This window comes from Mesoplodon densirostris, chromosome 15 (genome assembly GCF_025265405.1).
Source record: "Mesoplodon densirostris isolate mMesDen1 chromosome 15, mMesDen1 primary haplotype, whole genome shotgun sequence".
NCBI classification, from domain to species: domain Eukaryota; kingdom Metazoa; phylum Chordata; class Mammalia; order Artiodactyla; family Ziphiidae; genus Mesoplodon; species Mesoplodon densirostris.
The window spans coordinates 66,691,917-66,708,100 of NC_082675.1; the positions used below are offsets into that span (position 1 = coordinate 66,691,917).

A 16,184-nucleotide genomic window follows, 5' to 3' on the forward strand; every position below is an offset into this window, starting at 1 on the left:
AAGAGACAAAGAGGGACACTACATAATGATCAAGGGATCAATCCAAGAAGAAGATATAACAACCATAAATACTTATGCACCCAACATAGGAGCACCTCAATACCTAAGGTAAATACTAACAGCTATACAAGGGGAAATCGACAGTAACACAATCATAGTAGGGGACTTTAACACCCCACTTTCACCAATGGACAGATCATCCAAAATGAAAATAAATAAGGAAACACAAGCTTTAAATGATACATTAAACAAGATGGACTTAATTGATATTTATAGGACATTCCATCCAAAAACAACAGAACACACATTCTTCTCAAGTGCTCATGGAACATTCTCCAGGATAGATCATATCTTGGGTCACAAATCAAGCCTTGGTGAATTTAGGAAAATTGAAATCGTATCAAGTACCTTTTCCGACCACAACGCTATGAGACTAGATATCAATTACAGGAAAAACTCTGTAAGAAATACAAACATATGGAGGCTAAACAACACACTACTTAATACCCAAGAGATCACTGAAGAAATCAAAAAGGAAATCAAAAATACTGAGAAACAAATGACAATGAACACACAACAACCCAAAACCTATGGGATGCAGCAAAAGCAGTTCTAAAAGGGAAGTTTATAGCTATACAAGCCTACCTTAAGAAATAAGAAACATCTCAAATAAACAACCTAAACTTACACCTAAAACAATTAGAGAAAGAGGAACAAAAAAGCCCCAAAGTTAGCAGAAGGAAAGAAATCATAAAGATCAGATCAGAAATAAATGAAAAAGAAATGAAGGAAACGATAGCAAAGATCAATAAAAGCTGGTTCTTTGAGAAGATAAACAAAATTGATAAACCATTAACCAGACTCATCAAGAAAAAAAGGGAGAAGACTCAAATCAATAGAATTAGAAATGAAAAAGGAGAAGTAACAACTGACACTGCAGAAATACAAAGGATCATGAGAGATTACTACAAGCAACTATATGCCAATAAAATGGACTACCTGGAAGAAATGGACAAATTCTTAGAAATGCACAACCTTCCAAGAATGAATGAGGAAGAAATAGAAAATACGAACAGATAATAACAAGCACTAAAATTGAAACTGTGATTCAAAATCTTCCAACAAACAAAAGCCCAGGACCAGATGGCTTCACAGGCGAATTCTATCAAGCATTTAGAGAAGAGCTAACACCTATCCTTCTCAAACTCTTCCAAAATATAGCAGAGGGAGGAACACTCCCAAACTCATTCTACGAGGCCACCATCACTCTGATACCAAAACCAAAGGTGTCACAAAGAAAGAAAACTACAGGCCAATATCACTGATGAACATAGATGCAAAAATCCTCAACAAAGTACTAGCAAACAGAATCCAACAGCACATTAAAAGGATCATACACTATGATCAAGTGGGGTTTACCCCAGGAATGCAAGGATTCTTCAATACATGCAAGTCAATCAACGTAATACACCATTTACACAAATTGAAGGAGAAAAACCATATGATCATCTCAATAGATGCAGAGAAAGCTTTCGACAAAATTCAACAATTTATGATAAAAACCCTCCAGAAAGTAGGCATAGAGGGAACTTACCTCAACATAATAAAGGCCATGTATGACAAACCCACAGCCAACATTGTTCTCAATGGTGAAAAACTGAAACCATTTTCTCTAAGATCAGGAACAAGACAAGGTTGTTCACTCTCACCACTATTATTCAATATAGTTTTGGAAGTTTTAGCCACAGGAATCAGAAAGAGAAACAAATAAAAGGAACCAAATCGGAAAAGAAGAAGTAAAACTGTCACTGTTTGCAGATGACATGATACTCTAGAGAATCCTACAGATGCTACCAGAAAACTACTAGAGCTAATCAATGAATTTGGTAAAGTAGCAGGATACAAAATTAATGCACAGAAATCTCTGGCATTCCTATATACTAATGATGAAAAATCTGAAAGTGAAATTAAGAAAACACTCCCATTTACCATTGCAACAAAAAGAATACAATATCTAGGAATAAACCTACCTAAGGAGACAAAAGACCTGTATGCAGAAAATTATAAGACACTGATGAAAGAAATTAAAGATGATACAAATAGATGGAGAGATATACCATGTTCTTGGATTGGAAGAATCAACATTGTGAAAATGACTCTACTACCCAAAGCAATCTACAGATTCAATGCAATCCCTATCAAACTACCACTGGCATTTTTCACAGAACTAGAACAAAAAAGTTCACAATTTGTATGGAAACACAAAAGACCCCGAATAACCAAAGCAATCTTGAGAATGAAAAATGGAGCTGGAGGAATCAGGCTCCCTGACTTCAGACTATACTACAAAGCTACAGTAATCAAGACAGTATGGTACTGGCACAAAAACAGAAATGTAGATCAATGGAACAGGATAGAAAGCCCAGAGATAAACCCACGCACGTATGGTCACCTTATCTTTGATAAAGGAGGCAGGAGTGTACAGTGGAGAAAGGACAGCCTCTTCAATAAGTGGTGCTGGGAAAACTGGACAGAGACATGTAAAAGTATGAGATTAGATCACTCCGTCTGCCGCTGCAGGGGATGCGGGTTCATTCCCCGGTCCGGGAGGATCCCACGTGCCGCGGAGCGGCTGGGCCCGTGAGCCATGGCTGCTGAGCCTGTGCTCCGCAACGGGAGAGGCCAAAACAGTGAGAGGCCCGCGTACCACAAAAAAAAAAAAAAAAAAAACAACAACAAAACACAATGAGGTTTCACCTCACACCAGTTAGAATGGCCATCATCAAAAAATCTAGAAACAATAAATGCTGGAGAGGGTGTGGAGAAAAGGGAACCCTCTTGCACTGTTGGTGGGAATGTAAATGGATATAGCCACTATGGAGAACAGTATGGAGGTTCCTTAAAAAACTACAAATAGAACTACCATATGACCCAGCAGTCCCACTACTGGGCATATACCCTGAGAAAACCATAATTCAAAAAGAGTCATGTACCAAAATGTTCATTGCAGCTCTATTTACAGTAGCCAGGACATGGAAGCAACCTAAGTGTCCATCAGCAGATGAATGGATAAAGAAGATGTGGCACATCTATACAATGGAATATTACTCAGCCATGAAAAGGAACAAAACTGAGTTATTTGTAGTGAGGTGGATGGACCTAGAGACTTCATACAGAGTGAAGTAAGTCAGAAAGAGAAAAAAAGAAAATGGTCATGAAGAACCTAGGGGCAAGACGAGAATAAAGACACAGACCTACTAGATAATGGACTTGAGGATACGGAGAGGGGGAAGGGTAAGCTGTGACAAAGTGAGAGAGTGGCATGGACATATATATACTACCAAACGTAAAACAGATAGCTAGTGGGAAGCAGCTGCATAGCACAGGGAGATCAGCTTGGTGCTTTGTGACCACCTAGAGGGGTGGAATAGGGAGGATGGGAGGGAGGGAGACACAAGAGGGAAGAGATATGGGGATATGTGTATGTGTATAACTGATTCACTTTGTTATAAAGCAGAAACTGACACACCATTGTAAAGCAATTATACTCTAACAAAGATATTAAAATTTTTTTTAAAAATGCAGATGCCCATCAACTGATGAATGGGTAAAATAAAATGTGGTGTATTCTTTTATTAAAATAGTGTTAAACATTATAAAGGAATAATGTTCTGATGCATGCTACAATATGGATGAACCTTGAAAATATGATCCTAAGTGTAAGAAACCTGACATAAAAGGCCACATGTTGATCACATGTGTGATTCCATTTATATGAAATATCCGGAATATCCGGAATAGGCAAGTTTATAGAAAGATGATAGTCATGCATGGGTTCCCAGTGCAAAGGTGACAGGGCGCTCACCCCGCCACGGACACCCCGTATTTGCCTCTCCCTTTATCCCCCACGTACGTCCTGGGCCTCTCAGGGGAACACAGGCTGAGACCCAAAGGTGGCCCTGGGTCTGAAGGTCGCTAAACCCTACTGCAGGGGAAGGGAGACACAAGCCTTCCCCACTGGCTCCATGCTGGAGCCGAGACGCCAGGTGAGGACAGAGGCAAATCTACGCAGTCCCGGCACTGCCCTGACAGTCAAGTGGCTGCGATTTACTGGGGGGCCAACACTTGCCTCTGGGCGACAGCTGTAGGGCAGGATGCATCTAAAAATCACCTGGGAAATCTTGTCGAAGGCAGATTCTGAGTCTGAAGCGGCTCCTGGCTTCTGGGAATGCTTACACATGACCGTGATGTGCAGCTGTGGTCAAGAACCCTGCGTCAGACCCTGGTCCCCTGAAATGAGCACAGCGCTCAGGGGAGAAAGGGCCAGAACTAAGGGCAGGAAGAGCTGAGATAAAAAATTATTTTGCTCCAAAATAAGTTCTACATTCTTCTTTCTTGGTAGGATTTTTAAAAGGAAGGCAAGTAGCTATGTGTCTGTTTGTTTAATCATGATTAACTAGGAAGGTGAACCAAGCAATTTCTCAAGCCTCCATCCAGTTCTCCAATCCTATGCTATTTAGTCCCTACGGGGCAGGGGGGTGAAGCTGGGGAAGGAGTGGAAGTCTTTTCGGAAAGCACCAATGAGTTTTTCTGACGCGACTGTGAGGTAGAGTGAAGAGTTACATGAACAAGAATTCTACATTAAAAACTATTAAAAATTAATAAAAGTAACACATACAGGGTCACCTGATTCACAATGGAAGTTCCTTTGCAATCAAATGTAGAAAAAGTAGTTTTTAAATAAATGATGCTGAGAAACCCACAAAAAAAAAAAAGAGTTACAGTGAGTTTTTTTCCTAGGATATAAATACTGCATATTCAAACAGCTCCCCTCTACACACACACACACACACACACACACACACACACACACACACACACACACACACACACACACACACGCTTGTTTTGCTTAAGTGGAATTTGCTTCACAATTCCTCCAGGACACAAAGCTGCTCTGAAGCCCCCCGAGGAGGGAGACAGGTGACTGCACAGGCGTAAGACACCTCCTGGGGGGTTGCTGGGAGTCAGGTGCTGGGGGACGAGCTTGTCTTCCTGGACAGCGCATTTATCACGGTGCTTTATGGACGTGATCATGGACATTTTTCTCAGCCACTGTCACATTTCAACTTGAATGATTCATTTTCATTTTAAATCAGACTCACAGAGGGCCATAATTCTTAGGGAGGATAAAACCAGACAGGTATACTGAAGCCTGAGACCGGGGTGAGGGAGCACCAGAGGCAGCTGCTGGCCAGCAACTCTGCATTCATCCTCTCTGGCTTGGTGGACTGTGCGGGCACTGGCATCTATTAATTACAGAACAGGGCTAAGAGTTCCACACCCAGGGCATTGGTAGGCTGGATGCAGGAACCTGGCCTGAGATCCCAGCTCAAAAGGCCTGCTTTTGGCTCGGGCTCCTTGGGGAAGAGCCCTCTGGACATTTCATCTCAAGTCCCTGCCACCCTGGACCATGCGTTCCCTTTCCCTTTGCCATTTTCTTCCCTGTAAAGTGATACCTGCCCTGTGGCCATAGAAGTAGGAGGAATGTAGGAAAATGTTATAAGTTGTAATCCCCGTAATCAAAGAAACCATTCAAGTTTCCTTTGGAGACAGCTGTGCAAAGCTACGGCTGCCTGACGAGCTCATGCACGGGAAATCACTTGGCTGCACTGAGTCTCAGCAGCCAAGGCAGCTGAAGTCTTTTTGTGATGGCCCTCTGGTCCCACGAAGGGCTCCTCAAGTCAGGTCAACAAAATGACTGCTCACCTCTACACTGAGGGAGCACACGTGACACCCGTGTGTTTCCTTCAGTGGCAAACACCTTGACAGGCACACAGTATCCGTTAAACCTCACTCACTTCACCCCCAGACACAGCAGACACACACGAGGCTTCTGGATGAAGCAGTTAGGTAGCATTTTGTTTTAAACCAGCGAGGTCACTCCATGTGGCTACCAAGGCTGGCAGGTACCGAAAATCAGGCCATGTGCAGAGTCAGAGACTACGGGTGTGGTGGTTTGGCCCACAGACCTTCCCCCTCACCACTCACTTCCAAATAAATGCCACCCGAGGTGCTGTGACTTGGCGGTGGGGAGAAGTTAGGATCCAACTGAAATAATATGGATGATTCAACTCCGTCTCAACACTAACAAAAGTGGCACAACACTATGGTGCCTCTTTCCTGAAGTTGGTATTTCAAATGGCAGTTTGGGGAGGAAATCCTCTCTTTGACCATTCAGCAAAATCTGCTAAGACAGCAAATAGGAGGATATGGAACGCAGTGTTCTGGATGTAATCTCAAACATTTAAATCACAGCATTAAGTAACATTTTCTGTGATACCAGAAAATGCCAGGCTTTCTTTCCTTCCCTACAATACCTTTCTAACATCCAACTGTGTTTTGCAATTACAAAAGCAAAAGGTACAGATGCCCTTGTAATTATCTGCTGGGAATAAGTCTGAAACAATTAGGGAGGAAGGGAAAGACACCCATCAGCTGCCCCGTAAGAGGACAGCAAGTCTGTGGGCATCTCCACTTCACTGGCAACTCTGCCTGCAGCCAGGTGGAATGAACAGCAGGAGAAGTGGTTCTCCATATGAATCGAAAGACTTGGAGGGAATGCATTCTCTTGGCTGCCAAGGAAGGGGTTGTCTGGATGAGGCAAAAAGCATCCCTGGCACGCTAAGACTGGAGGACTGAGCAGGGGGAACAGGCACTGAGCTGATCTCCCCCGTCAATGGACAGGAAGAGCAACCTACCATCCCTTCCAGACCCGGACCTCACGCTGCACCCTGACTGGCAGTAACCTCCCGGGCCTCCGCATCAATCCGAATCCTCCTCACCCTTCAAGGCCCAGCTCACGTCTTACCTCCTCCATGAAGCCATGTTTCCTCCTAAACTTGCACCTACAACAGTTAGTTGTTCTTTAACTGCTTTAGGCGTGTACCACTCACTCCTCCTAGACTGTGAGCTCCTGGTGGGCAGAGGCCATGCCTTACATCCTTAATTCCCTCAGAGCAATCGGCATGGAGCTAGATGCTCGACACGGGATGAGACGTGCTGTGGAAGGACAGATTAACAGGAGAAAGGGATACCATGAAGGCAAGGAAAGCTTCTCATGCTACAAAACCTCACGGGAGACCACAGGAGTAAAACGCTCTCCCCTTCCTCTTCCACCTCCCAAACAGATGGTTTTGTACTGTGTCAGCAAAACCAGCGGGTGGCACACGCTGTCACTCCGATTGATTTCACAGTGAGGCTGCGAGGAAGCTCCATGGGTGAATCAGAGGTGACAAAGATGTGCAGGGGCCTCTGCCTGAAGCATGGTCTACAGTTAAGCATGTCAAGACTCAAAGACTTCTAGCCTTTCCTTGACGTTCTCCAAGAAAAGAGGGTCATGCCCTCTGCAAGTCATTTGTCCTACTATTAAACAAGTCATTCTGTTAGAAAGTTCTTGGCGAAACAGGTGGCTCCTTGTATACTGAGACAGGTCCCCAAGCTTCCATCTACCTCAGACTATCTCATTTTCACAGGGTCCCAATGTTCACGCCTCCCATTGGACAGGCCCACCATCAGCACCCATTATATGTTACACACAAAGATGAGCGCCTGGGTTTCTCTGCTTACCTCCAGACCTCTGCACTGTACGGCACAGGTATGCTTGTGAGGACCCGTGATCCCTAAGTTTCCCGCACAGGGACCCTCAACAGTTTAACATGGGACATCTCAGCTCTACTCTGCTTTGACGTACTTTAGACAATTCTTAGACCTTTTCAACTGCTTGGAGAGTTTTGAGAACTCCAGAATGCTCTTTTGAGGCGACCAGGCACATCAGGATTTCACAAAAACAAAGCTAGAAATGTCTGATATAGACATGTCCTACCCCGATAATTACCCCAGAAGGATGCAGCTTCTCGCTCATATCTGGATGAGGAATAAATATGTTATTAAATGCTTATGTGCCTGGCACTGTGCTGAGGACTTCAGATGCATTACCTCATTTATCACAACAGTCTATGAAGTAAGTATGATCATGCTACTAAATGATGAGGGAACCCAGGCTCAGAGAGATTAATTTACTCGCCTGTGGTCACCCAGCCTAGGAGTCTGGGAGCTGACACTGAAATCTAGGCCTGACTCCGAAGCCCAAGGTCCAACCACCAGGTTCTGAGGGCTCCAGTCCAGGCTGCGCTTCTGTAGTGTGGTCTTTTATTTACAAGCTGGAGAGGGCAGGGAGCAGCTCCACACCAGGCCTCCAGCCTGGGCCCAGCCCACAGGACCCCACCTGCCCCCTCACTCCTCCGAGACACCTGTTTGGAAGAACAGTGAAGAAACGCTTCACTGACGTAAGCAGTTAAGATGTTTGCCAACCACCACCCGGCAGAGCAGGGCAGGGTGATTCTAGTCCAGCCCGAGCACAGACAGCTGGTGACCCTGGGCAGCTCACTTCCTTCTCGGGGCCTCCCTGGTGAAGGTGCATCTTAAATCAGGAAGCATCCACACCTATACGTATAGCTAAAGTGAGCTCAGGCCACAGCACACTTTCTACTACAAACTGCCACCTTCTATTTTCCATCTGAAGTTATTTCGTTAAACAAACAAGATGTTAGCCACAGCCCATTAAATTGCTTTCCTGACCCCCTAGTGGGTTGCGATGCACTTTTGAGAGACGCTGGACTAAAGATGGGGGATTAAAGAGACCTTTCTGGGAGCCCAGCAGATAGAAGAGCCAGGAGCCAGAGTGGGGCCTGGCTGCCAGTAGAACACGGTTTGAAAACCAGTGGCTCGACAGCTCCCTAGCGTCCTTGTCAAGTTCTTAAGTGGAACAAACTATGCCTGGTCTGAACCCTGTGCTTGGAGCATCACTGAAAGGCCGTCCAATCAGCCAGGCTACAATACTTGAACTCAAGATTGAACCACTGTGCCCGCAGCCTGAGCCCCTTCCGCTCAGTCAAAAGGCTGATGTGGGTGCTGCAGGGCAGCAAGAAGGAGCACAGAGCCTTCACCTAAGAAGGGCAAGCGCGGCCCACCTCATTAATCGTGGAGTAGTCAGCCAGTTGTGTTCAGACCCCAAGGGCCAAAAATGAGATGGAGCCCCAGGACACTCCTTGTCTGTCTTCTAAGAAGAGATATGTGGTTGAAAGACAGTAATAGCAGCCTTCCACCCCCAGCTGGAGCAGATCGTTCTGAGCAATGCCTGAACCTGCTGGGTTTTGAAAAGCTGCGTGGATGTTGCAGATTAGTGACAGTTCTTTGCACTTTCCAGGTCAAATGCAAATTCCTAATTCCATCAGCAACTTCCTTCCCAGGTGTAACATCTGGGAGCCGTTGATGGTTAAGTTGTTTCTGGGTAACTGACCACTGCATATAAATGTTTCCTCAGCTGCAGTGGGAAAGTGCCAGGTGGAGATGGCAGGAGAGGGGCTGGGCTGCCTCTCCTCCTCCCCATTTCTGGCTCCTTCCTCCTTCTGACACTTAGAGGACCTTCTTCAGACAGGTGGGTCCCTGTGGAAAATACCACAGGCTCTGGGTTGCTACAGTGCTCTGTTCGGCTCCAGTTCCTGGCAGAAGATGTTTGGCTTATCTGATTTCACGGGGGCTAGTTGGTTGCTAGCACCCCTATTTCAGGCCAGTGTCCAGCAGAGGGGATCCACGGTCTTGGCACAGCTTCAACAGACATTGGGGTGGCTCAATGGCCTATCCACAATGCAAATCAGATCATGATAGCAGTCTTTTAACTCAAAGAAATGACATTTTTCATCATATATTTGATTCTATATTAAAAGGTAAAGGGGTCCATTGACAGATGAATAGATAAACAAAATGTGGTCTCTACATATAAGGGACTATTATTCAGCCTTAGAAAAGGAAGTTCTGACACATGCTACAACATGGATGAATTTTAAAGACATTATGAGAAGTGAAATACGCCAGGCACTAAAAGACAAACACTGCATGATTCCACTTCCATGAATCATCAGTGTAGAGTCATCAAAATCATAGAGACAGAAAGTAGAATGCTGGCTGCCAACGGAGGGAATGGTGAGTAGTGCTTAATGGGTACAGTTTCAGTTTTGCAAGATGAAAGAGTTCTGTGGATGAATAGTGGTGATGGTTGTACAAATATGAATGGACTTAGTACCACTGAACTGTACACTTAAAAATGATTAAGATGGTAAATGTTAGTGTATTTTACCACAATAAAGAACAAACAAGCAAAAGGTAAAGAGGACAAGGTAGGACTTGGGCACAGGAGAAACCCCCTTGGCAACTCCAGCCAGCTTGACACCCAGACCAATGCCAAGTTGAAATCTGAAAAGCTGTCCAGGAGGCTGTTACTATTGACACCCATATTTCTCAGCCCAAACTGAAATTCTTTTGTCTGTCAGCACCCTGCTTGAGCCCTCAGTGTTGGGGAACATTTCTGGAGGCTCTGTCTCGGGGGACAGCACAGAAGAGGGTTCCCTGGGGAGCCAGGCTCCAGGGGCCACGGTACCTGGACGGGTAGCCAGCTGCGCTGATCCGGATGGTCTCCAACACCCCGCACGCTCGGAGCTGCTGCACTGCTCTCTTCGGGTCAAAGCTGAAAAACACAAGACAAGCAGTGAGTGCCACACGGCAAAGTGATGGACCAGGGGAGAGGGAGAGCCCACCCCGTCCTGCACAGGCACCCTGGAGCTCAAGGTCAGGGGCCAAGCACAGACTGAAGGACAGTGACTGGCAGCACATGAGCCATCTCAGCATCTTCAGTTCTGTGCACATTCTTATTCTCACCCGGGATACTCCTCTCCTCGGCCCCCTGCATTCCGTCCACCCACCAAGGCTCATTCCTGCTTCCTCTACAGAGCCTTCCCTCATTATTTCCATACACAGGGGCGTCTGTCTTAATTCAACGGCCAAATCGTATACACTCGGCACCACAGGCATTATTTGGCTCCGGAGTTAAAAGGGGGAGTGTCTCAGGCCAGGCAGACCTGGGTTTGAATCATGACGTGATCACTTATAGCTGCATGTGTGATTTGGGGCAAGTCACATAACCTTGCAGGGCAGTATCTTCATCTGTCAAGTGGGGATCACAGAAGTATCCCTTTTAGAGGGTTAGTGTGAAGATGACATGTAATGGCCCATGACAGCAGGGACAACAGAGCCTGGCAGAACGCAAGGGCACACGTGTTGTTAGCTCCTATCATGACAGCTGCCCAGTGACAAATCCTATAGATGAAGAACTTTATCCTCCTGTCTTTAGAGATACAAGCCATGACTTCAACAACTCACCCACCCTAAAATGCTACGTTTAGCACTGAAAACCCAGTTTTTATTCTGGGTATATGTGTATGTGTATGTCTGGGTGTACGTGTATGTCCTACACATATACTGAGCAGGACACTGGAATAAAAAGTCAGACATGGTCTGGATTGTCTAAGAGTGTCCACACTTGAAGAGGAGAGAAGTGTACAGAAGAAGTAAACCACAAGGCAGTATGTGATAAAGGTGGTAAAAGTGCTGAAAGAAACTGGAGGGAAAGATGTTGAGGTCGGCTGGGGTAATCAGGGAGTCTTCGTGGAGAAAGAATTAAGCTGAACTAGAATTAGTCATTTATATTTGCGATGAGGAATAAGCATTTCCACTTCTTTCTGGCTGTTCTGAAGCCCGGCTACAAGCCGAAGGCCTCTTGCTCCTTGCGCTCTGGGAGGAGGGAGGGCAGGGGACACGTAAAGCTTGCCAGCCTTCTGTACCTTAATCTTATCTCCCTGATAGTAAAGAAAACTCACTGTTAAACTCTCTCAGTCCGCCTCCCTGCATTAGTTACCAGTAACTGGAGTGAAGACCAGGCCTTCCACCTATTCAATTTGGGAGGGTTGCAGTGCAGACAAGCAACACCTAAGTCTGGACTGAAAAATTACCAAAGATATGTAAGGATCCAACTGCTGAAATGCAGGGTTATACTCTCCTCTCTCAATAAACCGTGCAGGTTCGGGAGAGCCGGCAGCTTGCTGGACGCAGAGTGAGACCTCCTCCCATGGCGCCACCTGATTGATTTCCGCACAGGCTGCCTGGGGCTCTGCGGTGCTGTGCACGCAACACGCAGGACTCCGAGGTGCTCAGGACCGCCCGCTTCTAAGATCAGTGGACTGGCCTTCAGGAAACCTGGCCAGTTCCTCTGACGAGCCACCCCAGATGATCACACACACCCTAGGCCACCTCCTCCTTCCTGGACACTTCATGCCCTCTCATCTCTGTGCTGCTGTGGCTTCTACAGACCCACTGACAGCCACTCCTTCCATGTGGTCAACAGTTATGTGTGGCTGGCAACTCCTTAAGGATGAAGGCTACGTCTTATTCATTGTCATTCCACCTGTCCTAGCCCAGTGCTCAGGACAGATGGTTTCTGAATACAGGAAGAGGTAGAGAGAAATACCATATGCTAACACATATATATGGAATTTAAGAAAAAAAATGTCATGAAGAACCTAGGGGTAAAACAGAAATAAAGACACAGACCTACTGGAGAATGGACTTGAGGATATGGGGAGGGGGAAGGGTAAGCTGTGACAAAGCGAGAGAGAGGCATGGACATATATACACTACCAAACGTAAGGTAGATAGCTAGTGGGAAGTAGCCGCATAGCACAGGGAGATCAGCTCAGTGCTTTGTGACCACCTGGAGGGGTGAGACAAGGAGAGTGGGAGGGAGGGAGACACAAGAGGGAAGGGATATGGGAACAGATGTATATGTATAACTGATTCACTTTGTTATAAAGCAGAAACTAAAAAAAAAAAAAAAAGAGAGATGCTAACAAAGCATTCAGTGCAGGACAGCGGCTCTCCACTGGGGGCAATTTTGCCCTCCAAGGAACATGTAGTGATGCTTTAAAACATTTTTAGTGGGCCTCCCTGGTGGCGCAGTGGTTGAGAGTCCGCCTGCCGATGCAGGGGATACGGGTTCGTGCCCCGGTCTGGGAGGATCCCATATGCCGCGGAGCGGCTGGGCCCGTGAGCCATGGCCTCTGGGCCTGCGCGTCCGGAGCCTGTGCTCCGCAACGGGAGAGGCCACAACAGTGAGAGGCCCGCATACCGCAAAAAAAGAAAAAAAAAAAAACATTTTTAGTTGTCACAATAGTAGGGATGTTCCCATCTAGTGGGTAGAGGCCAGGGATGCTGCTAAGCTTCTTCTAGCGCACAGGACACCCCACAGCAAAGAATTCCCTGGGCCAAAATGTCAAGAGTGCTGAGGCTGAGAAAGCCTAGTTTTAGGGGATGGGAGGAGGGGTATAGCACTTTCCTTCCAGAATGTCAACAACGTCATATATTTTAATGGCATACATTTTTATACTTGTCACAAATAATCCCCGTTATCTCCTTGACTTCTTCCATCAGGATAATTATTTCTTTAACCACAATGAACAGATGAGGAAATGAGACTAAGAGGGTAAAGGACTAGTTTGGGATTAGCCAAATAACTGGTAGCAGAGAATCCAGGCTTTCTGACTTGGTTCTGTATTTCCCCCCATTTTCTTTACTAGGAGGAAGATTCTGGTCCTGAAGGAAAAGGAGGGTCTTAGAAAAATGGGATATTAGGACTAGAAAGTCCCTTTGAAAGTCCCCAGTGTCTTCTGTCACTTGGGAGGGGAGACCCAGCATGAGAACTCGGCACATGGCGGGCGTCCGGTCTGACGAATGAACTGCCCAGCGTCGCACTGGCTGGGGGGCAGAGCTGGCGGCAGCCCTGGACTCTCGTCTCCCGGGCCCAGCACGCCGCTCCTGACCTTCACACATAATCTAAGTCTTTCACACATGCTGTGTTTCTAACAGCCTCCTTTCTTCTGGAGGCAGCTGGTAAACAGATGCCCCACGGGGGGAATTCCTAAGCGTGTCTCGGAAACTTGGAGGAAGGGAGAAGAATGAACGGTCAGCACGCTTCAGAGAAGGCTGATTTGACGCTGTCTTCCTAACCTTTTTCAGCATAAGTGGAAGTCAAGCTTTATTAACTGACACAAATTGCAGAAGGCAGTTCAGATATTCAATCTGAGAGTCAGAGTTGCCAAAATAAATTATTTCACAGAAAGAAATTATGCCAGGACCAAAAAGGAAATCAGAAAGATGGGAAGAGAGTGCTTGAAAAATTTAAAAATATCCCTTCTCCGGCCAGAGGGAATAGCACATGTGGAGGCTCGGGGTAACAGAAGAAGAGGCTGCACAGAGGTGAGTGAGAGACCATCCTAAAGGCGCAGGGCAGTATTCCAGGCAAGAAATGAAGAGAGTCTGAAACAAGGCCAAAGTGGAAGGGAGAGACGAGGGAGACCAGTGTGAGAAATTTTCAAGTAGACTCCATGGGGCTTTGACAACGACTGGATGCTGGGGAGTAAGGGAGAGGGAAGAATCAAGGGTCATGCTGTCCAATATGGAAGCCACCAGCCACTTGTAAGTAATTAAAATGAAATTAAGAATTCACTTTCTCAGTCACACCAGGCACATTGCAAGAACTAGTGGCTACTATGTTGGTCAAGGCAGATTATAGAAGAGTTCCATCATCACAGAAAGTTCTACTGGACAGCACCGGTCCAGAGAGACCTCAGGTTTCTGGTTTGGAAGAACGAAGTTTGGTGGGTGGATGAGATGTCAGGAAATCATTATGTCATTTACTACAACAGAGACTAAGTAAAAAGGAAACATTCAAGGGGGAAAGGATGAGTCTGGTGTCACACACGTTGAATGTGAGGAGGCCAATGAAGCTGCAGCAGGCCTGCAGAAAGGCTGGCTGGAATCCGGCACAACCCAGAAATGACAAAGATACTGAAGAGTCACTGCTACCCAGATTTGGGTGAGGTCAACCATGTGAGTGGTGACAGAAATGGAAGAAAATTTTGAAGGTAGGCGTAGTGGCAGAATGTGGGTTAGAGTGAGGGGAAGGTGAGCAAGTGTGGGTAACTCCGCAAGCCCAGCAGGAGAGGGGGTGTGAGAAATGGGACCATCTGCATTGACACACTGCTTGAGGTTATGTTTCCTCAATCAAGAAGCCTTCCCTGGGCTTCTCTGGTGGCGCAGTAGTTGAGAGTCCGCCTGCCGATGCAGGGGACGCGGGTTCGTGCCCCGGTCTGGGAAGATCCCACATGCCACGGAGCGGCTGGGCCCGTCAGCCATGGCCGCTGAGCCTGTGCGTCTGGAGCCTGTGCTCCGCAACGGGAGAGGCCACAATGGTGAGAGGCCTGTGTACCGCAAAAAAAAAAAAAAAAAAAAAAAAAAAGATAAAGAAAGCCTTCCCTGACCACTCCGGACATGTTCCTGTCTCTGAACTGAGCAGTCACTGTGAGACGCACTACGTCTGCATTTAACGGCACACTTCTAAGTGGTTCTCGGATTCGTGGGCACATTCAACACCACTGTAAGCAACAGGGGAATGGGGAACTGGATCTTCTCATACCCCTGAATCCTCCAGATGGCAGACAGGTGCAACCTGTATTCGGCATATAAACCAAGTGGGGAGTGCAGGATCAGCTACTCATCCTGCTGAAGATTGCAGACCTCTGAGAGGCTGTGCCTTCCCCTGCTGCACCTGAACTTGTAAGGCCACACGAAGAGGCTGGCACTCACCAGAAGGGGAGCTTCTCATCATTGGGCTTGATGCAGCGGACGTAGTGCGGCGTTGTGGTGTTCAGGGTCTCCATGAGCAGCTGCAGGGAGGTGCGGAACTGGGGATACAAAGATCAGTGACTGGTGATTTATTTGTCTTCCGCTTTGTGGCTGAATAAGGAACAAAAAGGAGCACACACAGACTGGTGGTAATATCTGTCAATGCTCTTATTGCTTAGATCATTACTGTTTAACCCAGGACAGGGGGACACCCAGGGACCTGGTGTCATACTCCAGCTCTGACAGCTGCCTGGCTGCATGACCAAAACCAAGGCCCTCCAACGTCCCCAGCACCGGGGCTCCTCAAAGCACGTGGGGAGAGACCGCCCGGGTACGTCTCATTCAGTGACCTGATCAGATGAGATAAGGTGAGCAAGTGCTAAGAGCGTGAGAGGGACCATCGCTGTGAATGGAGGCCCGTGAGTCCTGAACGTGAGGCCCTGGAGCCCTGACACGTGGTGCCCGGGCATCCCGGGAATTACTGCCTTATAGGAAATGCTCAGAGCCGGGAATCCATCGAAGTATTAAGGTCAGTGGTTGCCAGGGGCTCA

At 46.8% G+C, this 16,184-nt stretch overlaps 1 protein-coding gene across 1 annotated transcript in view; it reads right to left on the reverse strand.

The window, feature by feature from the left end:
* The window catches only part of MYO5B (myosin VB), a 382,117-nt gene that overhangs the window by 75,031 nt on the left and 290,902 nt on the right, over positions 1–16,184 (reverse strand). The window contains exons 16-17 of the mRNA XM_060119082.1: positions 15,595–15,692; positions 10,499–10,585 (exon numbers count right to left, since the gene is read on the reverse strand). Of these exons, the coding sequence (XP_059975065.1) occupies positions 10,499–10,585; positions 15,595–15,692 (185 nt within the window). The remainder of the gene's footprint in view (positions 1–10,498; positions 10,586–15,594; positions 15,693–16,184) is intronic.